This window comes from Caloenas nicobarica, chromosome 2 (genome assembly GCF_036013445.1).
Source record: "Caloenas nicobarica isolate bCalNic1 chromosome 2, bCalNic1.hap1, whole genome shotgun sequence".
Taxonomy (NCBI): domain Eukaryota; kingdom Metazoa; phylum Chordata; class Aves; order Columbiformes; family Columbidae; genus Caloenas; species Caloenas nicobarica.
The window spans coordinates 137240008-137266095 of record NC_088246.1 but is presented as its reverse complement, the minus strand read 5'-3'; the positions used below and the strand labels follow the sequence as shown (position 1 = coordinate 137266095).

The 26088-nt window shown below is 37.5% G+C and overlaps 2 protein-coding genes across 5 annotated transcripts in view; one reads left to right on the top strand and one right to left on the bottom strand.

Annotated features, from left to right (window-relative positions):
• The window catches only part of CPNE3 (copine 3), a 133000-nt gene that overhangs the window by 74519 nt on the left and 32393 nt on the right, over positions 1–26088 (bottom strand). The window lies entirely within an intron of this gene.
• Positions 1–26088, top strand: part of CNGB3 (cyclic nucleotide gated channel subunit beta 3) — a 64389-nt gene that overhangs the window by 36872 nt on the left and 1429 nt on the right. Inside the window, exons 8-17 of the mRNA XM_065630256.1 lie at positions 521–607; positions 1899–1963; positions 5322–5444; positions 12560–12701; positions 14657–14816; positions 15219–15316; positions 16319–16402; positions 18522–18640; positions 23114–23260; positions 25092–25272. Coding sequence (XP_065486328.1) covers positions 521–607; positions 1899–1963; positions 5322–5444; positions 12560–12701; positions 14657–14816; positions 15219–15316; positions 16319–16402; positions 18522–18640; positions 23114–23260; positions 25092–25272 — 1206 coding nt within the window. The remainder of the gene's footprint in view (positions 1–520; positions 608–1898; positions 1964–5321; positions 5445–12559; positions 12702–14656; positions 14817–15218; positions 15317–16318; positions 16403–18521; positions 18641–23113; positions 23261–25091; positions 25273–26088) is intronic.

The window sequence follows — 26088 nt, the reverse complement described above, 5'->3', positions numbered from 1 at the left end:
CGGGAAGGAGAAGCATCTAAATATAACGAAAGACAAAATCTACTAGAAAAAAAAAATCCAAACCTATCCTATGATGAATCTGTTGTTTGGAACACATGGCTCCTGCAGGTTGCAAGCAAGGAGTCTAATTCGTCATGTTTCCCCAGATTGCTTTAGGCAGCCTGGTTTTAAAAGCCATAAGACTGCTACAAAGTGCTTATGGAGTCCTCGCCTCCACTCGCCATCCACGTGCCTACCATTTTAGTCTCGTCAGAACTGTAATTGAAATAACAGAATGTATCAGTAATCAAGATGAAGATCTCAAGTGTGGGGGATTTAAAAGCAGTGCAGAGCAAAGCTGTTGGTGTTTTCAAAAGAGATAATCTTGCCCCCCAGCACTTGGAAGTTACAGACTTAGCATGCTGACTGTTCAAATATAATAGTATACTCAAGCATGATTCCATCTAAGTAGGTTTTTGACAGCAAGTAAATGCATTATGATTATTGTGATGTTTAAATTGACCTCTCTGCTCTTCAACAGCTCGATGTGGTATCAGTGTTGCCGTTTGAAGTTTTATACTTCTTCTTTGGATTTAACCCAGCATTTAGAGCAAATAGGATGCTAAAGGTAAGATCTGTGTTAGTGTGTTTGTGTTAGTTACCCACACATAAATGTTTTTACAACCCAATGGAAAGTCCTTTATAACATTTAGGAATATGAAATATAGAGAGTAGAAAATATCTTCAGGTACACTACAACATCAGTAAGCAAACCAACAAAAAGTACAAGATATAATCTAGCCCAATTAAGCCCTTACTCTCTTATTTTTCTTCTGACTTTATAATTTCCTGCTTTCAAAAGGTGTGTTGTGATTAAGGCTGGTTTGTTTCCATTATTTAAATTCGATTAACCTTTAATTACCTGTTTAGTTTTCAAACAATAAAAAAATAATTTAAGATCACTAATTAATGCCAGTGTATTTTCCCCTTCTCTTGTTAATATCAGGTGCTTAAAAGCAAGGGAGGCAATTTTAAGGACAACATAACCTACACACAGCATATTTAACAAGCATAAACTCACCTTTGTTACTCAGTCCAAAGACATCTGGAGTTGTGCAATGAAGGGGCTGAGAAGATATTAAACAACAGCCCTCTCCCTGTACTTCATGGTACCCAGCAGGCCACTCTCTGGCTAAACACATTCCCTTTCACACAAGAAATATGTTGATGAAGAATTGGCTTTCACTTAAAGTTGGAGGGGAAACAAGAACTCTGAGAATAAAATGAGGGTGCTCTTCCCTTCAGTTTTCAACAAAACTTAAAAATTCCATAAATCAGAACCAAAACAATATGACATAATGAAAAGTTAAACAGCACCTTATATTAGGCAAACAGACATGTACTAGACAAAAACAAAGAAAAAAGCTACATGAAAATATTAAGGGCTATCACTAAAGGCAAACTACAAATAATTAACAGGAGGAATTCAATACAGCATCAATTATTATTACACGGTATCACCTGGTATGCAGTGGTTGATATACATGATCACTTACTGAGAATTACTGGAATTTCAGAAAGAGTAAAAAGGGATTTTTATGTGTGTAATTCTGTCTGATAAAGATGCCCAAGCAATTACATATGTTTGAGGAATCAGAAGCCGTTTATCTGCAGTAGTCTGACCTAAACAGCAAGGCTATTTCTGTAATCAGATTAATGGGACGCCCAACACCAGAAACAATGTTTAACTCAGTTTTCATCTTTGCTTTGCAGTTCACCTTATAGTTATATGTTTAAAGAAAGACTACTGAAAATACCATTATTTTGAAAATGCGTATGCGGACTAATGTCAGTACTATTAGAAAAAGATACGTGTTGAAGAATAGTGATTGGATTCCTTTCATTTCTTTTACATTCAGCACAACACATTCTTTGAGTTTAATGATCGTTTGGAAGCTATCCTGGACAAAGCATACATCTACAGGTATGTGCTTATTAAACTCTTGTAGGATGCAAAGCTTGGCACAGAAAGCATTTCATTTGATTTCATGGGTTGTCAATGGAGCACTGGATAGAATATGATACATCTTTAACTGTTCAATTTAAGACTTTTTAAAATATTTGTTTTTATTTTAATCATTACAATAACAAAGGTAAAGCTTCACTCACATATGAAATCTAGCTCAGTTCAGCTGCCTTGGTTCAGGCAAAATGTTCGCCAAACTGAGGCTCCTGTGAAAATTTAGCAGATCGGAAGTATCAGAAGTTTCTTTAGTGAAAGAACTAAAGAATGGTTTCTTTAGGTTGCTAATAGCAGTGCCAAATCCTCAGCAGCTGTTTATTTTTACTTAATAAGAGCCATGAACTTGAGCCTGTGTCAACATTTTTCTTCAAATATGCTCTCACCATGAACCTGGCATATACAGAAACTTGATCCTCCACTGCATTGGCTAAACTTGGAATGAAAATCAATTCAGCACAGATCTCAAATTGTGATTATATCTGTTGTCCACTGCACTATGTTCTCACCTTCTGCATTGATTAGAAGAATGTTGGATTCAACTCAAGCATTCCATGGCAAGTTTCACAGGCCCATCAGCAGTCAGTGATGTTGCAAAGACCCAATGAACCCATCTACTGTGTCACCATTATTGTCACCTACTGTCAGTGTCATCAGCCCTAGTTTATCCCCTGCAATTGCTAAGCCAACAGATTTTATTGCCCTGTCCCAGTTCGGGCCATGTATTGTTCCTGTGTGCTGCTGCAGCAGCAATGAGAATCTGTTGTTTACCATCTCATTCTGTTTCAGAGATTATTGGACTTAAATGGTAGACTTGGTATTTATACATTGCAAATACGAGATTTTATGAGACTTAGAAACTAGTTAAATTTGAAAATGAGGTTCAAAAATCATCTCTGTCATATTTTCGTATATCTGTGAAACAAAACTTACAAGTTTGAAAGTTCTGTTAAATTATTTTTGAGATGTTGACCTCCACAAAGCTCATTCTTATATTACCCTCTCCTTTCACCTACTGAAGAGTCTTTTGTGGGTTTGTTTTATTTTTCTTTTAAAAAAAATCTTTTTGGTACAAGAGAAGGCTTCTCTGAATTTCCACAAGATGAAGAAATTGCTTTTCACTTTCTGAATCACTGCCTCCCTACCATCTCCAGTTTCTAATGTCATTAAAATAATTATTTTCCCCTGCCTCTTTTGTATTTTTTAACTTTTTTTAATGTTGAGAACTTTTTAAATTAATTATTTTCCATATTACATCCATTATGTCATTTGCTTTAGAGTCATGATTCAATGACTTTTCTGTATCTCCTATTGCAGTAAGTACTGGGAGATACAGATTTTTAACATAGATGCATTTGAATCAAGTAATTAGTTTGTAACAACAATGTTGTGTGTATATGGACTTCAAGGAAATGGGAACAAATTAGCAAACCCTTTTTCACCCAAATAGGCAGTTTTGCAAGGGAAAGAGTTTCACACTGTATGAAAGTATGGAACGGGAAATAGTTGTTTAAAGGGCAATTTGAGAATAAGGTGTGTATATCTTCGAACTACCCCAGCTTTGAAGGATGTAATGTTGATTTGTGTGTCAAAAAACAGGTAAGGTGCTCATTTAGAAATGCTTCTGGTCACAGGCTTACTTATATTTTCCAATATCAAATCGCATGCAGAATGTCAACTGCAGAATGTAAATATTACAAATTGAATTCATTATCTACCTCATACACATAAGAGGACAGAAACCTGAAATGTGTGAAATAGAGCACTCTTCATAAATAAAATGCAATTTTAAATCCCATGGAAGATGTGCAGAAAAACAGAGGTAAAGCACACGGACTTCAATATTGCCCAGCATATATAGGGTTAACAGTATTGATGCTTTATTATTGATAAGCTTTCCCATTAGTGCATTGCTAAGGTTTGTGGTATAAAAAAATGCCTTGCATACTGTGTTACCAAAATGTCATATTTTGCATTTGCAAGAACACTTACTAAATATGTCATGTCATGCCATGCCCTGGTACAATGCTTTAAAACATACTTCAGAAAACACTAATTCTCAGTTTTGAGGTGTTCATTGGTAAAAAACATTTATATGGCAGAGATCTTTTAATTGGCTTGCCAGAAGGCATTAGGGTAAGGAAAATTACAAATGGAGAAGAGAGTTCATTATACAGAAAAACAGTACAAATGGGAACTAAAAATATAAAAAAGACAGGCTGTTTGTACAGACTACTGTATTTTATTTGAATATAGTAATGTTATTTTGATCTGAGATCCTGGTATGGTCACTGTTTGAGCGATAAGGCACCAATTAACTGCATAACGTCAAAGAAAATTCTACACAGCAAGTGTATGTGCCTGAGTGGATTCTCCTCTCAACCTCATTAGTTTGAGTTTGTAGGAATAGAGCTAGCAAAAGTTACTACATCTTATTGTGGCAGATTCGATACTTGCCTAGAGAAATATAATATATATTGCAACGAAGGCTTCTAGAACCTTTACTTAGACCTCAGGAGTCCACTTGTGTGGATTCCAACTTGTGCACCAGTATGGTCAATATTGCAATTTGAGTAGATCAAATCAACTTATCTGCTGTTCTCAACAGCTTGCAACCCTAAACAGAGCTGCCCTGGAAGCACACCAACATTTAAATGGAGAAGTGACATTCATTTGTCAACATCCTAAAGAAGAAGAGTACATATAGGTAGATTGCTTGGATTGCATGGAAGGGCAAAAGAAGGCATTATCATATTAAACAGAAAGCTGCTTGGTGCTTAAGTAATTCATTGATGTTCTTCAAATAACTGGTCATAATCATAAGAACAGGGATTAGGAATGATGTAACTCCTGCTGTAGCCACTAAATCATACTATGTAGTAGACCTGCTGCAGACTTCCTTGCACAGCTGTGGTAAAGGAGTTCATTTCTGACCTCAGACATTTCTTGGCTTTGATTAACAAGTTCAGAGCCTATCTTGAACAGTTTGGCAAACACATTAACCCCCCTAGCCTCATTAATATAACTTCAAATTTCTGTAAATATTCATAGCCAATTAAAGAAGTGGATTATAAAGTCCTCATGGAATCATAATTTAGAAATTACCCTGTGTCAAAGATTCTGGGAAAGATATTTATTTGACCTTGGACAAACGTGCGAGAGGGGTAACTGCCAGCTATTTTTTTTCACAGAGTCAATACAAGTGGGGAACTACTTAGTGGGCGCTTAATATAAACATTTTTGATCAAAAAAAGCTACCGGTTCCATATTAAAAGGAAGGAAGAATGTAAGTTGCTTTACAGGAATCTGTTGACTTTTATAGGGTCATTCGAACAACTGGATACCTGCTGTTTATCTTGCACATTAATGCCTGTGTGTATTATTGGGCTTCAGACTACGAAGGACTTGGCAGCACTAGATGGGTGTACGATGGCAAAGGAAACATGTAAGTCCTTTTCTCTCCCAAGAGGTTTTTGTTGATTTTGCTCCTTCCTGCATCCCCCTCCTGCTCCCATGCCTTGGCATGCAGGGTGTGCCCTTACTTTACAAGTGCTTGGATAGCAAACTTTTAGCAGCATGACTGCTGATTAGCAGTTTTCATTACCAACACATATTTGGAAGGCAGGTGCAGGGAATAATCAGTTTACCACTTTCAGCTTTTATAGGTTTATGAGTCAGTGCTAAGCAGTAACTTAATTAAACATTAAGAAAGCAACAAGGGTCATAAATTAAACTTACTGATTGCATATGCACATGGGAGCCGTTAGAAGGATTGCAGAACAATTCCTCAAAGGAATCAGAGGCACAGATTTCTTTTCTGCCACAAAGCATTGTGTCATTAAAATCCAACATTTTAGTCCCTCTAAACACCATGGTCATTAGTCTGAAAAAAATTCACCCACTTTCTCTGATCTTTTGAGAAGGTCATGCTTAAACATGTGGCAGCATCTCCAGTGGGAAGGACTGGATATCGGCAGAGTTTTCCACAAACTCCTTGTGACAGCGATAGGCTGGGTGTCATGAAAGGGACGTTCATTAAAATGATGGAGAGGAAGCAAGAGAAAACAGCGCAGTCGTAATATATTTTGTGTGTAGTTACTTAAAATATATCCAGTATATTCAGATACGAATGTTCATTTCTTTCAAAGCTATGATATAGTTAAAGCCACAGAAGCTCAATTTGTTCATCAATTAACACTCTCTGCAAAACCACATATAATACACTACTGCTGTCATAAATCACTCTCTAAACAACTTTTCACATTTCTCTTGTAGATTTGCTCCTCTTGCTTGTAATTTTGTCAGACTTCACGAGTTTGGTGTGAAGTCACTCTCTTGAAGGGTAAGGTCTTTTCTAGCCTTTGAGAGTAAAGCACACTTTGTGTAAAGCAGCATTGATTTTTTTTTTTATAATTAGGGTTCTCTAAAAAAAAAAATGACATGGTTGAAGTTTCCACACACCAGTAAAATACACAGCTCGATACTGCAGTCAGACACGTGCAAGCAGGCTCACGGAGCTCAGTGGGACCATTTATGTAAGTGAAGTTATACACAGGTATTTATTTGCCGGATCAAGGCTTCCAGAAATCTGACAAAAAATGTAGAAAGAATTTCCATTATAGACATTTTTACTGAAGTCAATCTTGGGAATACTTGACTCATAATTTAAAATAAGGTACTAAGACTAAGCAATATGAAAACTCCAAAAGTAGAGCACTTACTCAGTCTTCAAGATTTTAATGCTTCTTCAGAACAGCCTAGAGAACAAGCAAGAAAGTCTTTCTGTTTTTCATGGGCGAGAATATTTTACATTTCACTCAGTGAAACAATTGGTGGAAATTATCTGCTAGCTTGATCACAGACAATGCAGTTGTGCCCAGAGGCAACAGTGAGTTTTTTTAATATTTTGTGATGCTCTTTTCATGAGGAGACAAAAACACTTCTCAAGTGACATCACACTGAAATCACATGGGATTTAGGGCAGAATTTTTTATAAACAATAATAAACTGATAATTCAAGGTCTGCATTATATTGAGATGCTGAAATAAAATGCCGACTACAATGTATCCATGTGAGCCTCATTAAGGCATTAATCTACCTGATGCTGACATCAGTTGTGAATGTATGACTTTATTCTTTTGCCTGTGTCTAACTCGTACTGGATTATATGGTTCCATGTACATGGAACCCCAAAGGGTATCCCACGTTGGGCTGCATTTTGTAAAGGACAGCTTGGTATCCCACTTCACAGTAAATGCCTTCTGTATGGGTTAGTCATCATGTCAGAGAATCCAACATGACATATTATCTGATTGTTGAATGTTTGAGCATTTTTGACAAAGAGGCGTTGTGTGAACATTAGTTATTACTGGAGATGCAATGTGAATTTAAACATACCAGACAAGATACTTCCAGGTACATTAATTTCTTTGGAAATCAGGAATTAAGAACAATCAGGGAAAAATCTGTCAGAAAAAGTAACCAGAACTGCAGTATATATTATGGCAGAGCAGTGTAGATGTAATTTCCTTTCACATAGCAGTCAGAGTTGCCAATATTCAAAGAAAGATATGCCATTGCTCTCATATACAATGGGACCACATTCAGAAAGAAGATAAGACAAACATAGCTTCTTAGCTAATTAAAAAAAAGGTGATCATAAGAATTTTGACAAATTAATCAAAATTCTAGTGGTCTCAGATTACACTGACCCAAAGCAAATGATCTGGCTCTGGTTTGGTGGCATGAATGTTTTATGTAGAATTCCTGCTGCGTCCATAAAGTGTTGCTAGTTATGGCCAAAACCAGTTCTTAAAAATGTCAACATTTCTAGGATCATTTTCTTTGCTCCTTTCCAGGCTAAAAAGAATACACAGACAACAGATTCTCTTATCAATTTGATTATATATACATTCCTCAGCAGGCACACTAACTGGTGAACTTCAGTTTATAACAGCTGCACATAGAGCTCCAAACATCAAAGTAGCTCTTTTTGCAAATTTCTGCTAGCTGTTTTCTTTCCCAGCTCATGTCCAGACTCTAAAATGGTAGTGCTAGTCCAAGATTTGAGGTCTTTTGCATGGCAGCCTTCAATCAAAGCCTTTGACCTGAGGTGTAGTCAAAGGGAGTCAACTTTACCCCCCTGCAGCGCACCCAAATTAGCCACACAAGATGTTCCCAGGATTAAATCTGCAGTCATGAGCTTAGTATAATTAGGCAGACAGACCTCAGTCTCTCCTAATGCAGCAGGATAGCATCCCTGATGGAACACCATAGTGTAGAGCCACTGTAACCAGGGAAGCAGGATGCCAAAAAGGTCTCTTAATTACAGCTAAGTGAACAATTTGAACTATATGCGTTATTTACAATCTAATTTAATTACCTAAGTAAGAGATCAGTGCCCCTAATTCTTCAAGAAAATGGAAAAATTCTCTAGAAAGGGATTCAAGGCAGGTATGTAATGTCGTTGTTCTGAATTGTCCCATGGAAGTATCTGTCTCTTTCACCACCACCCATCAAGGAAACTAAAACTAGGGAGCTGAAATTCCCATGCAAACTCCCCAGGTCAGCATTAAATTTAGGCAAAACAAATCATCCCACTTTGCTCATGGCATATTCTGCTGTTTGCAAGTCATCCACAAGTAGTCTGCAAAAACCTCCAGCATATTTATTGATCAAGACATCTATTTGCATCCCGCTGATGTTTCTGTATGGCTTGCTGCCTTCCTGTTCTGGGCAAAAACTCAGCAGATATCTGCAAGTCCCAGAAAATGGTCACCGTACATGTCTAGAACAACTCTGCTTCTCACAGTGCTTGCTGTGCAGTGGCAGTTCTGCTCCTCCAACCTGTGAATGCACAACCCGACTCACGGCAGACCTCATGCTTTCAGACCTGCTACTTGCAGCCATACTGTTTAGGCAAAAGCTTCCTGGTTTACACCATTCTGTCTCAGATCATCATACCCACAGCCACCTGATAAAAGAGTCACTCAAGAAAAAGAGGCACCAAGAAGGAGGTCATTAGATTACCAGTTTATAAGGGTCACTTCTTTACTCTGCTTAAACCCATCATGGTTGTAATCTGAGAGGAGTCAAACGTGACAGCCCGAAAATAATACTTCCCTGGGCAGAAATGAATGTGTGAGTACTACCTTAAAATCTGATAGCCACGTGCACAAAGATTTGTTTTATCCTTATTAACCAAAATCATGTGAGAAGTTCAGTGTATTCTGAAATAGACTTTTATGGAAAAAAAAAAGACATAATTTTATAAGGTATCTTATTTGCAGTGTTTCTGAATGTTTTCATACCTAGGACTTACTTTAGGGAAAAATCTAGTAGTTTGCCTGAAGGATAAACATAATCTGTGCTGTGCAGAGGGAAAATCCCTTTCTTGTCTCATGTTGTTTGCTTCAGCAGTCATTTTATAGCAGGCTAGCAAGCCGTATAGTGAGCAATGATGGTTTCCAGGCACTAGCTAGTAGGAAGCAGAGCTGCTAATACTGTTGAAATGGGAGTCTGTTTTTTTCTGGCTTTCCTTAAACAAAATTTACAATCTCATTTCTCCCTTTCTTAGGGAAAAAAAAAAAAAAGCTGCTTTATGTTTCAGCTGTCTAACTTTCATTTCAGATTAAAATAAAAACAATAAAATGTGTCAATGGAGAAAATATAAAACCTGTGCCTAAGAGATAATGAATATTATATGACTTTGCCAGCAGAAAGTTTCTTTTGAAGTAAAATTACCGAAGAATGTACTATATTAACTACATCTTCAGAAAGGGATGGGCAGATCTGAAGCTAATCTCTCACATTTTGAATATACAACACTGCAAAGAATGTGAACCCCTAAATTGCTTTGAGGAGCTGCTTTCATTATTTGTAGACATTCCCAGAATAGACATTATCTTGTCCATCATGGTAGACTTAGCAAGCTTGGCATCCAAGACCATTGGTGGTGAGGGAGCTGGATAATTACTTTTGTTTCCTATAGTAACTAGCACAGAAGTAATGTTAATGTCTTTATTTTTACATTAATAAATGATCCATATTTCAAGCACTACAACATTCTCAGTTATGTCAAATGAATATGATATTAATATGCTTTATATGATAATTCCTCTCAGACAAGCTAGAGACATCATTTTATGCTTAAATCTTCAATTATTCCAAAACAGATGTGAGGATCTTTTTTGCTATTTATTTATGCTACAGAAGTCTAAGAGAAAGCTGCCACTTATGCATACTTTACTAGAAGCATGCATAGGTGATGATTTTTTTTGAGCTACAGTGAAAATATTATAGTGATGTAATCCAGCTGTTCATTTTGCAGCCCTAACAAGGAAAAATGATACGATGGCAGACACGCAATGAATTTTTTGACTTAAGGACTCTGAATGAAAACAGACAGTTCTGGCTAAAGTAGAAAGTAAAAGTAGCAAACTATGGCAAAAATGATCATTGTTACTGGATATCATTAATCTGCAACCAAGAAAAAGATGACTTTGTAATGAAAACCAAACACTGATTGCTTGGTAAAGCCTGAAATTTTAGGTGATAGACTTGGAAACACCTCTAAGTGATTTAAATAAAAACTCTCATTGGAATTGGTTGTTATTGTGAGTTTATTTTCTCATATTTGCACAAAACTGACCCTCCAATTGTATTGTTACATGGGCCATTTATTAATAGGAGTGGAGGTCATATCTTCATAAGATCAGAGTTTAAAAGTGGAGGCCACCAAATTAAAATGTACACCTGAAGTCTGCAAGCGGATGAGGTGGCCTCAGATTCAGGGTAGGCATGAGAAGATGCACGCAATACTGTCTATTTCAAAACAAACAACTCCAAAAAGATTTCTTCTGTGTTTGGTTTTTGTTTGTTTTAATTTCAAACTCAGTAAAATTCAACAAATAGAAGGAATCTTCATTGCTTTAAAAGCAATAGTCACAGATGAAATAACAGAAAATCTTATCGTCCAATTAAGGAAAACAAACTTCAACTCCTAATCAGGAGTGAAGCTGAAGTCTGATTGTACAGAGACATAGGAAGTCAAATTCTAATTAATAGAAGGCTTTTAAAAATTTTCCTAAACCAATTACTTGTTAGATCAGAAAAGAAGGAAATGACAGCACATTCATGACACTGATTTGAACTAATTAATCTCCACTGCACAGTGTGGGGGCTGCTGCATTACTAGTGGTGCCATGTTCTAGACCAAAATTTAAAACAGAAGCTTAGAGATGCCAAGACACTTTATAGAAATATTTTTTAAAAGAGAGATAGTATGACTATCCTCACAAAATTAAAGAAAAATAATAATTCTGTCTAGGTCCTTTGTTGTTTTCACAGACTTGTGTTATCATAATAATAGAAATACACAGCTTGAATGCAATAGGCTCTGTCATGCACAAGGCTGTACAAAGAGGGCTGTACAAACAGAATAAAAAGTATTTGTCCGAAGAGCTCACACTTCAGGTGTGAGGAACGACAGACAGCAGAGGGATACTGTGAAGGAGTCAATACAAGCTGTATATTGAAGCAGAGTCAGTTTCTGACCATTGCTCACTGCTATATTTGGTTTCTAGATCAAGAGAGTTCTAAGAAAAGTCTTGAAGGGCACTAACAAGGTGGTTTTGTAGCCATTGACAGATAGTTCTTCCCAGACACAAGGGAAAGTACTGAAGAAGGCAAGAAAGTGTTTGTTAAGGTGACAGAAGGGGTAGTGGAGGCCACCCACTAGGACAAGTCAATGCAGGAGTCAGCCTTTCAGTGCTGAATAAGCGAAGTGGCTTGGAGAAGATGGATGAACACATAGCTTGTGGAAACATGTAACTTATGTTTGACATAACCCAGGAGGCAGAGCCAATGAAAGATGCTCAGAAGCAGAGTAGGAGGAAGACCGATGTGGTTGAAGGGGTAGGAAAATCAATGGACACAAGAACAACACTGCATTTGTCACGCCCATCATAAGGCTTCACACTGGTGTCATCAGGTGAAGCCATGGAAGAGACGTGTGTGCTTCTAGTATGCTACAGGTATATTCAATATTCACTATTCAAGAAGAGACTGGACAACGCCCTCAGACACCTGGTGTGAACTGTGGGGTTGTCATATACAGGTACAGGAGTTGGACTCAATGATCCTTGTGGGTCCCTTCCAACTCAGGACATTCTGTGCTTCTATGTTTCTAGGTAAACTCTGGGAAGTCTCTAACACTTACACTGCTTTTAACATCATGGCATCTTCACTGGTAGCTTTCTAATGCTGTAGTGTCCACCTTGGCAATTTGTCACAGAAGTCTTCTGTAATGCTGCATAGAGTTACTGAAGAACAGTAGCTGCTGCATTTCCCAGATATTCTTAGTTTGCTATCAGCGAGAACATTCAGCTCAATCCGATTCACCTAACTGTATCATTTGTAAAATCATGACCCTTCATAGAAAATGCTGGTCTTCTGGATTGAAAAGCGTCATTGAAAGGCCCAACTCAGGTAGGTATATGCTTAACTTCAACCACATAAGTACCTACAGTCAGTAACAAAAATGTTGTCTGTATCCACAGGTATCTGAGATGTTACTACTGGGCAGTTCGTACTTTAATCACCATCGGTGGCCTTCCAGAACCACAAACTCTGTTTGAGATAGTTTTTCAACTGCTGAATTTTTTCTTGGGTGTCTTTGTCTTCTCCAGCTTAATTGGTCAGGTAACTCAAAAAATCATTAACTAGATACGTTCAAATCCTTGTAATGTAGCAATAATATATTCAATTTAACGGAGTTTAATTCTGGGAAAAAGTTGAGCTTCCATCTGAACATCCCTCTATCTAACTGTCATTTGTACTTATTCTTCTGGCAAATACATGCGTTTAATTATTTCCCAGTTTTGTAGTCCTTTTTCACACAAGCTGATTTAAAGTCAGCACTCTGCAGGACATGGATGATTCTTGAAACTACGTATAATTCCTTCTTTTCTTCCTCACAGCCAAGGAGACAGTTCCTTAACATTCACATTATACTGTTAAACCTGATATAAAATTATAATTGTAGGTATGATAGTAATATGTACAAATTATTGAATAAGTCATACTCGATATTACTGCCAATAGAATACTGTTAATGGAAATCCCATTATCCTGTCATACTAGGATTCTGCTCTCTTCCATAAATAACAATATATTCGTTAACCTGAAGATTGACTGTGTTGTATTTCTCTTGGTTCTCATTTGGCAGGAGAGAAAAAAAAAAAAGCCCTTCACACAGCAAATCAGATATATTTCAAAATGAATATAACTGAAATATTTCAGGCTTGTAACTGCTAAACTTGGGGTTTAGATCCATAGGTTTTAAAATAACCTGCCTACAGAAAAACAAATGTCATGGTTTCTCTGTGAGACTCTGTCTTATCAAATTCCTGTAGAAATCATTCCAGATCTTTTGATTGCTACATGCTTGATATTGGAAGAAATATTATGAAGGAAAAAAAAACCCACACCTAAAATGTAATTTTTATTTTGAATACAAGATTGGAAAAGTTCAATCAAACACTGAAAAATTGTATATGTCTCGTGTTGTTTAGAAATGCAAGAAATAACCATCATGAAACAGACTCTTGCCTATAGAATTTAAATCTCATCCATAAACAAGAATTACACAAATTAAGAGAAAGTAGTTCACATAAAATATTTCTTCTGGAAAACTACTGAATTCAAGTATATTGGATTGAACTTCAGAGTTTGTATATTTGTATTTTTTTCCTAAATTGTTATAACTGCCAACGAAAGCACCATTGCCTAAGAATATTCTGCAGATTAGTTTTTGTAGCCAGTATAGTCATTTGCAGACTCAGACCTTAAATCTTAACACACAAACAGTTCCATTGCAGTTTACTGTAATTCCTGTTTACAAAGAGCTCTTAAGGCTACTGCGCTATTCCTGCTTTAGCACACTTACCCAAAAATTGTTATTCCTACTGCAATCAATTGCACCTCTGTAATAAAAAGCAGAATTCAGCCCACTGGCACACTTGGCCACTGCAATATGAAGCCATCATACCAAAAACCTGTCTGTATAGTTATCCTTTTGAAGAATGAATATCTATGAACATTAACTCATCCACTTTCTAAAAACTAAATTCTACTTGTGTTGGAATGTTACATGATGTTCCTGCATTAAAATCTCTAAGGTCCCCTTTCAGCTCAAAGTGCATTTTTAGGACTGATCTAGATTCTCTTAAATATTTAAACAATGGTGGGATTTTAATTCTAGATGTGCCATCTGATGTTATCACAGAAATTTAGCCCAGTTTGCTTCACTTCTGACTTGCATTGCACACCAAATGCAGAGTAGCTTTATTATGGATTTTTAAGAAAAGCATTATCTATATTTTTCATCCATGTCCAGAAATATGAGACAGAAGAATAAGCTAAAACCCACAAATGATTTCTTTAAAATCATAGAGATTATTCCAACACAATTAGATTAAATCTGTAATGCTTCTTAAAAAGTGGATAAAGTACCTATTGAAAACATGCAGCTGAATGTATAATTGATCAGTGATCTTGCAAACAAATGGTTTATTCTTTTTATACACCATTAACAAGATATTAAAATCAGGACTATTTTTGCTGAAATGTGTAGTAACAACAACTGATGTTTGCAGATGAGAGATGTCATTGGAGCAGCTACAGCAGGACAGAACTACTACCGTTCCTGTATGGATAACACTGTCTCCTATATGAACACTTATTCTATTCCAAAAGTGGTCCAAAATCGTGTTCGAACCTGGTATGAATACACGTGGGACTCCCAGGGAATGCTGGGTAAGGCTTTCCAATTCCAGTTACGCAGTAACTCCAAGTGCGAGCGTTTGTACAGATATAGTATGAGGTGTAATTCACACTTCTCCTTTTCTGAATTGCATATGAGGAGAGCAGGGTATTCAATTTACTTCACAAAATAAAAGAACTGCAAAGTAATACAATGCTTACTACATCACCAATTCTATTGATTTATATAATGTTCTAGTTGTAACTTTAGACAGAATGTGTAACTTAAAAGATCGTATCTTAGTAAAAGCATATTAACAGCTTCTTCATTTGAAATAATAAATCCTAGAATAGCTCCATTAAGTTATTTTTCTGTACAATGCTCATTTTTAATGGATATTCTTTCATTCTACCTTTACATTTTCTAACTGTTTGCCTTTTTTTTTTCTTTTACAGATGAATCAGAATTACTGGAGCAGATGCCAACCAAAATGCAATTAGCCATTGCAATTGACGTGAACTTTGCCATTGTCAATAAAGTTGACTTATTCAAAGCAAGTAGTTTCACGGGAGAATGCAGAAATATGTGGTATTCCTGAGACAGAAACCTTGTATTGTGCATTTTGCAACACTTAAGAACATGTTTATTAATATGCGAGGCAAAATAGGTCTAAAAAATATTTCAGTCAGTGAAGACACATCAGGACAAAGCGAAGTGCCTGCCCTTGGATTTTTTTGTGTCAAAGCAGAGATTTAAAAAACCAAAAGGAGTAAATGAGATTAACACACAGTTCTGTTGTATCTGTATATTAAAGCTGATGTTATGGTCAGGCCGTAAGTGATTTCAGAGTATAACTAACTTCAAGAGTCAGACATAGAAGAATGTAATTTTTAATACGGTCCACCTTGCCTTGCCATATCCCAACTAGAAACTTTCTATTTGTTATCATGATAGTTTTCCAGAGATACAATTTGAATGTGGTGCTTAAGGTTAGATTTTTGGCAACAAAACCGAGGAGACAAAGCATTTTTAGAAGTAGTGTTGATATGCCGTAACCTCAAAGCTAATTTGTTTTTTGGATAATTGCAAAAAAAAAAAATCATGGTATCTCTGTACAAACACTACATTCTGAATGCGTTCTGACACATTTGCTGAAGACATGAAATTCATAGATTCATACCAACATTTAACATGATCTGCTATTTTTTTTCCCCTGATCAGTAAAAAAAAAAAAATCACGAGACCCATAAAGCTGCGAACGTAACACTAATTGAGCTTCCACTGCAAATTTAGATGTACAGAAGCTTACTTTACAAAAAAAAAAAAAAAAGGAGAGGTGTTTAACCCAGAGGAAACTTTATAAGTATCTGAAATGACAATTCTTTCAGCCTTTTCTCTGCTGTAAAAGCTGATCTTGACGATGTTTTGAGTTTGCATTCCACTTAAGGATCCCTGGATCATTCATGTGTTGTTGGATTTTGCTGCCCAGTGTAAGCACTAATAATCACTTGTGTTACTGAATTAATAGAGCCAACATTTCTAATGATTTTAACAGGGGTGCGATACCCAGATGATATATGACATGCTGCTAAGGTTGAAATCCATTGTGTATTTACCTGGTGATTTTGTCTGCAAAAAGGTGAGAATTGTTGTCTCTTTCAAGTAATAATTATAGCATGTAGTTAAGAAAAAGAGTTCAAATGTGGGTCAACAGTGTCTTTTAAATAAAATTAATCCTGAGTGAATTAGATGGCATAAAAGTTATTAAGGTACTCTGTGTAATAATAACAAATGTGCTCTCAAGTTTCAACCTAGAACAAGACAATATGGATTTCATTACTTACATTATCAAACATAAAATTACATTAATATGGGAAAGTACTTAATGTAAATATGGCTTATCTGATGATATATCATGAAGTTTTAACATTTAAAATGGAGCAAGCTTAATTTTTATACATATATACACAGAAACCTAGCGTGCAGATCTCATTCTACAATACTTTGTATGTGCCTCATTCGTGTATTCAGAAACTCTTAAGTGGAATTATCAAAGAATGTAGAAAACACACAGCATCCCATACTGCTCCTTCCAGCAGGACCTGATCTTGCTTGACCTTCAGGCACAGCTTTGAGCCATCTCCAGACTTGCAGCTGAATGCTGTCACACTGTCCCTCAGCAGAGAAGCCTGTCTTCTCATAGTGTTTGATCAAACATGGCCTTAGAGTAACACAGGTAGATAGCTCAGCTTCTGACCAGGTGAGCCCAAGTCTCTTTTCAGAAGACATGTAAACATACTTACAGGCAGTGTTGGATATAATTAAAGCATAGGGGAGGCTGAAGTATCAGCACTGTTACCACTCTGGCAATTGACCCACAGTTCATACCACACCCAGAAGTGACCATCAGAACCTTTTAACACGTCTTCAGCAGTTCTGGTCCAGCATGTTCCCTAAGGTCCTGCTTCCTCCAAGAGTTAAGCATATGCTTCTCTTCCCAAACGCTGAGTTAGTCCCATCGAGCCCACAGTGTAGAAAGTTAAAACATTGGTGAATGCACTGAAGGATTAGACCAATCCCAGAATTACTTTTGGCTGGGAAGGGTGGAAGAGCAGTTTGGTGTATTTGCTTGTACGATGCACAGTGTGAAAGGATCTTAGACTACGGCCGGGACTCTGCCACAACAGAGATAAAAAATGACAGTAACAGATTCAAGGTCTTCATACTGCAGTCAGATGCAAGCAGTTCTCAACAAGAATGGATCGTGAGAAATGGAAATATCAATTTATTCTGGCTGGATTCAGAGCTAAAAGGCCTTTCACTTGTATGGATCTACTATGTGGCCAACAATCATAGCAATCCCATCAATGCCGTAATGTGTAGTAGGGAATAAAACTCTGTTGGAACCACCTCCTCCTTGGATGTATGTTGGCCTCACCGTACTTTACCGAGGAGATCCAACATCCAGGCTTGGAGGCACAAGCGAAGGGACAGGAAATACGAGCCAGACATTTTCAGTCCCGGCTTTGTTCCTGTTGCCTTTTAACTTTTAAAATGAAATTTCTGCTTTGCCTCAATCACTCCGGCTGCATGAGTGGAAAAATACCTATTTGCCTGTCTACTGAGATGATGTGAAGACTGTTATGGTCATGCTTGTGAAGTTCATTATATTACTCCAGTTTGCCTGCCTTTTACTGAATATACCAATGTCATGCTTTGAATCCTAGTAGATCATGTGGAGGATAATAAATCAACTAATAATCTCTTAAAACATCCAGTGATGTACATGAAAGTAGACAAAGTTTTGAATGACTTTTTATTCTTATTTTCCTTTTAAATTATGTAACTGATGATTAGAAATAGTAGTGTAAAAACTGAACCTTTTTAGACCATGAAGCATGGGCCTTTTTGCACTTGTTATTAAATATGCTGCTGAAGTACTTCAGTTTCCCCCAGAACAGCTGATGGAATTGACTGCTACAATCCTGACTATTATTTAAGTCTTCTTTTTCCAGGCTGGCCTTGACAGTCTTACTCCTGTTCAAATATTGTCCCACATCACAATTACGTCTGCCAGAGTCAGTCCTTGTGCTTGTGCCCAGTGCTAGGAAAAGTACTGCAAACATTCATTTCTCCATAGTATCAGTAAACCTATGTATAGGAAAGGGGAAACATAAAAGAAGAGTTTGTCAGGTTATTCTAACAAAAAAATCACTGCCTGGCCAAAATATGAGATCTTTATATGTTTGTGTTCCCAGGGAGAGATTGGCAGAGAGATGTACATCATCAAACAGGGTGAAGTTCAAGTCCTTGGAGGCCCCGATGGTACAAAAGTTCTGGTTACACTCAGAGCAGGAGCTGTATTTGGGGAGATCAGGTAGGTCCATCGCTATTTTTAACACATTCTTTAGAACTAATCAAATAATGAATCGTTGTTCAACTTCTCTGTGGTAAGCACGACAGCTACCATGGAAGCCTAGAAAGTTGGTAGGATCAGCTTAGAGGACACAGCAAGGAGATGCAGGTCAGTGGAGGAAAATCTAAGTGAAGCATCAGAGACTAATCCAGCAAGATCCGAGACCAGTGTTTTGGGCAATGTACACAAGAATATACAGACAGATTTAAAAAATTTAACACATCTTCATGTTCTGAGGTCTGCAATACAGCAAGAGCAAATGTATTTTATTGCCTGTACAGTAAGACTAGGTGTCCTTACAGAGCAGATGGTAAAAATGATAATTAATATTAATCAAAGGAGATTAAAAAAATCTAGAATAGCAAATAAGACTGGTTCAAGAGCTGAAGTAGGGACTAAGTTGCCAAAAATCAGGCATTCACATTTGAAAATGTATTTAAGAGCATTCAAAATGGACAGACCAGTTTTTTGGGTGTAAGTTCATCTGGACGAGAATATTTTTCTCTGGTGATTACAAATGTGTTTCATATTGTCCATGTGGTTGCTATGCAAAATCCATTAACTCTTACGTGCCATTTTCCCCAATTAGCCAACCACGTGCTAGATTTTAGGTACTACATCTCCTATAGAGGTTGGACTGAGGAAAAGTAATAAAATACATGTGCTACTGCAGGTGATAAACTGGATTCTTGACTTCTTCCAGCTGCCTCCCTGTTACTGTTAATCCTCTTGCTGGTAGCTTTAATCTACCTTTTGAAAAGCAGCAATCAGCTCTGTGCCAGGGTTACATTTATCTTCTACTTGTGTCTCCCTTTGTGGTAGTGGACACATTCCCATTTGTCCAGTGATGTGCATACAGAACTTGCTTAGACCTCAAGTGGGAAACACCTGATATATCCCATAGATACAGACTTCTCATGGAGTGGGAAAGTGAAATTATATTAGCTCTTTGAGAGGAGGTTATTTGAAAGGTATTTCTCTGTGTAACAATATAATACCTGAGCAAAGCCTCAAACCAAAATAGTGTTTTGTAAGTTATGTCGAAAGGCTGAGAATTAACTGCTTTTCGGTACAGGCTGAATAATGAAAAGATAAAAGAAAAAGCTACAGCAGCCCAGGTATGCAACACACACATAGTTTTCCATTATTTATTAGTCTTGTATTTGGAGCTAGGACTTTGTTTTTTAAACTGAGAAATTATAATGATTGGTTTTAAAACAAGGATGGGTATTTTCAAACTTTTGATCTAATACAGATGAGGACTCGTTTCCGCATGAGAACTACACAACAGCCATTAAAGATGCATTTCCCAATACGTGTCACTCTTCACATAATTGCCAATATGGCCAGTAAAACTCTCAGCAATGCTATAATCCTTCACTTCTAGTCCTGTTTTGTTCATCATTGACCTACTGCAGCAGCATAACAGTTCAGACACATGTAATTTGCATATAAATGACAGGCAGTGGATAAACTCAAGGAGAAAATACACGGCAACTGGCAGACATCTCCAAAATTGAAGAAAAGCAAAGAAATTAAGCACCAAGTGTATCGGTAGAGATTCACCCTCTTCCTTGTGGAGAATTGTTAGAAAATAATGAGCTCGTATAGCATCTCTTTATGTACGCTTTGTCAAGTTCTTCTGAATACTGTATAGCAGAAGAAAATGAAAAAAATGTATTCTTCAATGGATGAAATATTACTTCATTTATCACATCCAAGTTTTCCCCTCACTATTCATGGCATGGTTATCATCTGAAATTAGACTGATTTCCTTCTAATTTCTCATTCATGAGTTGTTTAGAGAAATATGTCAGCTTCACTCCGAGTGGTAAAACTACATGATTTATAAGACACTTGCTATTTAATCTCACTCTGTTCAAAATGCATGTAAATGATGTTTAAAGAGTCTCTGAGGACAAAGGAGTTGAAGAAAACAAAAAATGTTTATTTCAAAAAATTTGCCTGAATTATACCAGAACGCAAGACTAATGTTCAAACAAGTCCTTTGACAATTTCATCCTTGAAAATTATTACAGAAACAGATGAAGTAATAGCAGTTGCCTTCCAATTAACATCTTACCCTCATTACTACTTTCCTGTATAGATAATATCAGTTTGGGGAAGCAAAATAATCTCAGAATCAGCGGCAAACAGATTGCTGTCTTAATGAGAACCTGTCTGCACAGACAATTGAGAGAGAAATTCATCTATAACACATCACTTCATTAGCCCAGAGAAATTTACACTTTAAGCCAGATGTCCTCATTCATCCATTTACTGATTTTTCACTAGAAAAACTTCCCCTCAGAAAATGTTAATTCTGGAAAAATGAAACCACTTCTCCATTATATGTAAATTTTTGACAGGAAGATCTCTAAACATTTGGTCTTAGCTTTAGCCGCTCAGCGATTTTGTAACTTGAACTTTCATTTTAAAAAATCAACACTAAAGGAAGTATTTAGCTTTGTGAAAGACTACATTTTCCACTTTGTCCCAGGATTTGCCACAGCAGCTGCTGTTCAGTGAACTCTGCTCTTTGGTCTTTGACATCGTACTCAGAAGCAAGATCGAGATCTATTTCCCTTTCCTGACTTACCAGTTCTCTCCATACGTACACAGGAGCCCAGCTGAGCCACCACAACCCTGCACGTTCAGCTGATGCACACGCCATTCCCTGGATCAATTTGCTAATTTCAATGAATGTCAGCTTCCTACAGAGATCAGCCACTAAAAAAAAATAATAGATAAGCTGAGTCATTGCTTTCAAAACTTTATACCTGTAAATTAAATTTTCTAGCATAAGAACTCAAAGTTATCATACTAATATTACAGTATTTCAGGCTAACAATTGGATTAAAAACTGAAAGGCAAAAAAAAGCAAATTTCTCTATTAATATAGATATTACACTATCAAGAACCATTGCAAGACAAATGCAATTATTTTTTTTTAAATTTGGCTATTGTGTAACTAGCACACTAGCCAAAACAGATTCAATCATGAAGTTCATAAAGCTGTCCATAGTCATTCTGTTTGAGGAAGGACTGCTTTGTAAAATTCGGCTCACATCATCACCATATTGAAAAAGCTGATCTCTTTAGTCCTAGTCTGCCTCGATAAAATGAGCTTTCTCTTAGGAAAGCCTGAAAATGATTGTTCAATGACTTGTTGAGAAGTGATTCATCAGAACTCAAAAGCTGTTTGCAATTTTCTTTAGCTGCTTCTCTTATTGTGCAAATAGTTTTCTTCTATCTGAGGAATTGTACAGAATTGTTTAAAAGAAGACTATACACTGCATTTTCAGCTTGAGTTCATGTATTGATTGCTATCTTGGGTTGCAGAAAAACTCTGTGTGTGTGCATGTGTAAAAATAGCCTTCTACACACAGTTGCAGAGGTCTCATGCTATCCTTTATAAGTCAAATATATTATTTGTATTGTCTAATATTTATAATATGTTATAGAAATATATTTAATATGAAACCCCCTATTTATATATCCTTGATTAATATTTAGGAGAAGTATTAATTCATGTTTTATAGGGTCCAGACTATCCTTTATTAATCACTTTTAAATTTAGAGGTTACTAATATTCTCTAAAACTATTAACTTACTGGGAAATATTTAAGGGACAGATTTTTAGGGTGAATCTCCTTGAATACAGTAATAAAGCAATTTTAGAACTAAGAACAAAATGCAACTTCTCTTGCTTATGACTACAGCTGAGAAGTGGTCTCTTCTTAATGTAAGAGGAAGAATTTAATTTTTACTTGTACAACATCTAATTTTTAAGTGGATATCCTTCCTACGGCCAACTTCTGCTTGCTAAACTGGTCTAATGCCTTACTTTCAAAACAAAATAGCCTTCTTTTTCTGGCGGACACATTTGTAACTGTCAGCTTGAAAGACCTTCCTAATCCCTATCTTTCAACTTGCCAACACTCAAACATGAGATGTGCTATGTGAGAAAAACGAAAAACAGAGCCCCACAGAATTTATTCGCTTGAGAAAATTAAAATTCTTGGGGAATCATTCATTCATTGTAAATAACTCTTTCAATAATAATGCTCTTGTGCTGCTCTACTTCTGATGTAAATCATTTTCAACAATAAAATTGAGGAAATGCCAAGTTCACATGAGGACTAAAACAAATGCAGTCCTTGCAGTGGGTGTCTCTTGGGAGAAATGTCTCTGTCTAGCAAGACCTTTCACAGTCCTTTGCATCTCCATCCTCCTGACCAGCAGTGACAACCTGCCTTCCTGAGGCAAGAAGACATTTCTAATCCCAGCTGCAAAGGGCCTTTACAGAACATCAGATAGAACAGCTGGGTACATAAGCGATCTTTACGATTACTTTAATGGAGAACCACCAGCAAAGATATTCCTCACTAAGGCAAGTAACGGTGTGACTTATCATGTTTATTTTCATTCCAGCTTATTAGCTGCAGGTGGAGGAAATCGAAGGACTGCCAACGTGGTGGCTCATGGTTTTGCCAACCTTTTCATTCTGGACAAGAAAACACTCAATGAAATCTTGGTGCACTATCCTGACTCAGAAAAACTTCTCATGAAGAAAGCAAAGTACGTCCTAATAGCAGTTTTTAAATCACATTATTTTCCTGCAGAATGGAGAGTTGTGGCTTCTGGACAGATTTGCGTTCCTTTCTTGGAAGAGTAACAAATGTAAACACATTTTTATTTAGAGGCCAGATTTGACTGGTAGTATTTAGTGGAAGCCATAGTCTTGGCAGGGATTCCAAGGCTTGTGAAAACGTTGTAAGAGGAATGAAGTCCTGAACGTAGTTGCCTTCTCCATTGTATTAAAGGTAACAAAACAAACAGGAGATGGAAATGCATACCAGAACTCTTTACATAGTCAAGAAAGAAACTGCAGGACAGATGACAGATAAGGACATACTGATGTAGTTTGGTAAACTATTTCTTCCACAAGCATCAGCTAGACTCCAAATTGAGAACTAAATGCTGAATTTGCATCTTGAAGGCCAGGTAAGAGACTTCCACCTCAGGTATAAGGCAGCCATCCTCCTCCACACTGCTTCTCCCCTTATAAAACTCTCATCTGCTTTGCAATACCTTAATTTCAGCCTGCACTTGTTTATTCTGCAGGATATGGATGATTGGCTGCTCATACCTTGGATGGGAGTGCTCTCTGCTGGGTGAAAAAGTGGCTGGATGGCGGGGCCCAAACAGTCAAATCCAATCGGCAGCCGGTCACGAGTGTTGTTCCCCAGGGCTCAGTATTGGGGCCTGTTCTGTTTAATCTCTTTATCAATGATCTGGATGAGGGGATTGAGTGCACCCTCACTGAGTTTGCAGATGACACCAAATCGGGTGGGAATGTTGATCTGCTGGAGGGGAGGAAGGCTCTAGAGAGGGATCTGAACTGACTGGATCGATGGTCAACTCCTATTGTATGAGGTTCGACAAGGCCAAGCGCCGCGTCCTGCACTTGGGTCACAACGACCCCAGGCAGCGCTACAGGCTCGGGGAAGAATGGCTGGAAAGCTGCCTGGTGGAAAAGGACCTGAGGGCGTTGGTCAACAGTCAGCTGAATATGAGCCAGCAGTGTGCCCAGGTGGCCAAAAAGGCCAACAGCATCCTGGCTTGTATCAGAAATAGTGTGGCTAGCAGGACTAGGAGAGTGATCATCGTCCTGTACTCTGCACTGGTGAAGCCAAACCTCGGATCCTGTGTTCAGTTTTGGGCCCCTCACTATAAGAAGGACGTTGAGGTGCTGGAGAGGGTGCAGAGAAGGGTGATGAAGCTGGTGACAGGTCTGGAGCACAAGTCTCATGAGGAGCAGCTGAGGGAGCTGGGGCTGTTCAGCCTGGACAAAAGGAGGCTGAGGGGAGACCTGATCACTGTCTACAACTACCTGAGAGGAGGTTGTAGCATGGAGGGGGTTGGTCTCTTCTCCCAAGTAACAAGCAGTAGGACAAGAGGAAATGGCCTCAAGTTGTGCCAGGGGAGGTTTAGATTGGATATTAGGAAAAAATTCTTCATGGAAAGGGTTGTCAGGCATTGGAACAGGCTGCCCAGGGAAGTGGTGGAGTCACCATCCCTGGAGGTACTTAAGAGACGTGTAGATGTGGTACTTAGGGACATAGTTTAGTGGTGGACTTGGCAATGCTAGGTAATGGTTGGACTCTATTATCTTCAAGTCTTTTCCAACCTAAAAGATTCTATGATTCTAACACTAAACAGCCTCCAGCTCTACCAGAGCCCAGGGTAAAACTGTTACCCTTTACCCTTTCCAGCTTTGCTCTTGTCACTGGACCTGGAATTAAAAAAATCCCTGGAAATTCTGCCAGATTTTCATCCATGAATGTGACATTTTAGCTTTGCAGGAACTTTGCTTGGTTTCACGGCCCTCATTCCTTCCTGTCTCCAGGGTGCTGCTGAAGGAGAAAGGGAAACCTGCTCCAGGACCACCAGTGCAACAACCACGGGGTTTAGCCAGTCTGTTTACGCGGAAACAGGAAACTCCAAAATTGTTTAAAGCAATGCTTGGAGGTAAAGGAAAAGAAGGCCTTGCTAGGCTGCTGCAGCTGAAGAGAGAACAAGACATTCAGGTAATGCCACAGCAAAGAGAGCAGATAAGTCCAGGTGCTGAAGAGTGAAACAGGAAAGATACGGGGAGGGACCGGGGAAATAGAGTAGATGAAAATGTAGCCTTACTGCAATCAACGGCAAAAACTCCCACTCTCAGTAGCTGAGATATAATCACTGTACATAATCTCTGTAAATACCAATTTTAAAATTTGGCTCAAACCTCCTTGGACCTGGACTCTATGCTGAGCAGAGAAAACAAAAGCAAAGAAAAAGTAATGAAAAAAGCAAGCAAACAAAAATCTTCAAAGCAAGTAAGGATAAAATAGACTTTACAAAGACCCTAAGGGAATCTGATCTTTTAATTTCATGTAAGCAACAGTAAATACAGAAATATCCTAACATAATAATCTGATCGAGCTGACTCAAGCACACAATTAACTTTCCAATTCAAAGTCAGATCTTTGGGTGTCACAAATCCTGAAGACAAAATTTAAAGTTTAGCCCACACAGCTAAAACTGATTAAATCTCCAATATATTGTACTTATGAGAAAATTATTATTATTTTAGTTGATGAAAAATAATTCCCACAGTATACTGTGTTCTGAGAAATGCTAATAAGAATCTGCTCAGTTCTACGTATTTACCCAAAAGCAGCAGCATTCCGTCTCTATAAGTGAACTGGCACTGGTTTTATTTATTTTTTAAGTTAAATAAGGAACTTTGTTTACACAAATGATTTTAACATTATGATTGGATCAGAAACATTGCTCAATTTAATGTGTATTTGTGAACTTCATAGCAAATAGGCTTGGCCAAGGAACTGGGGCACTGCGCA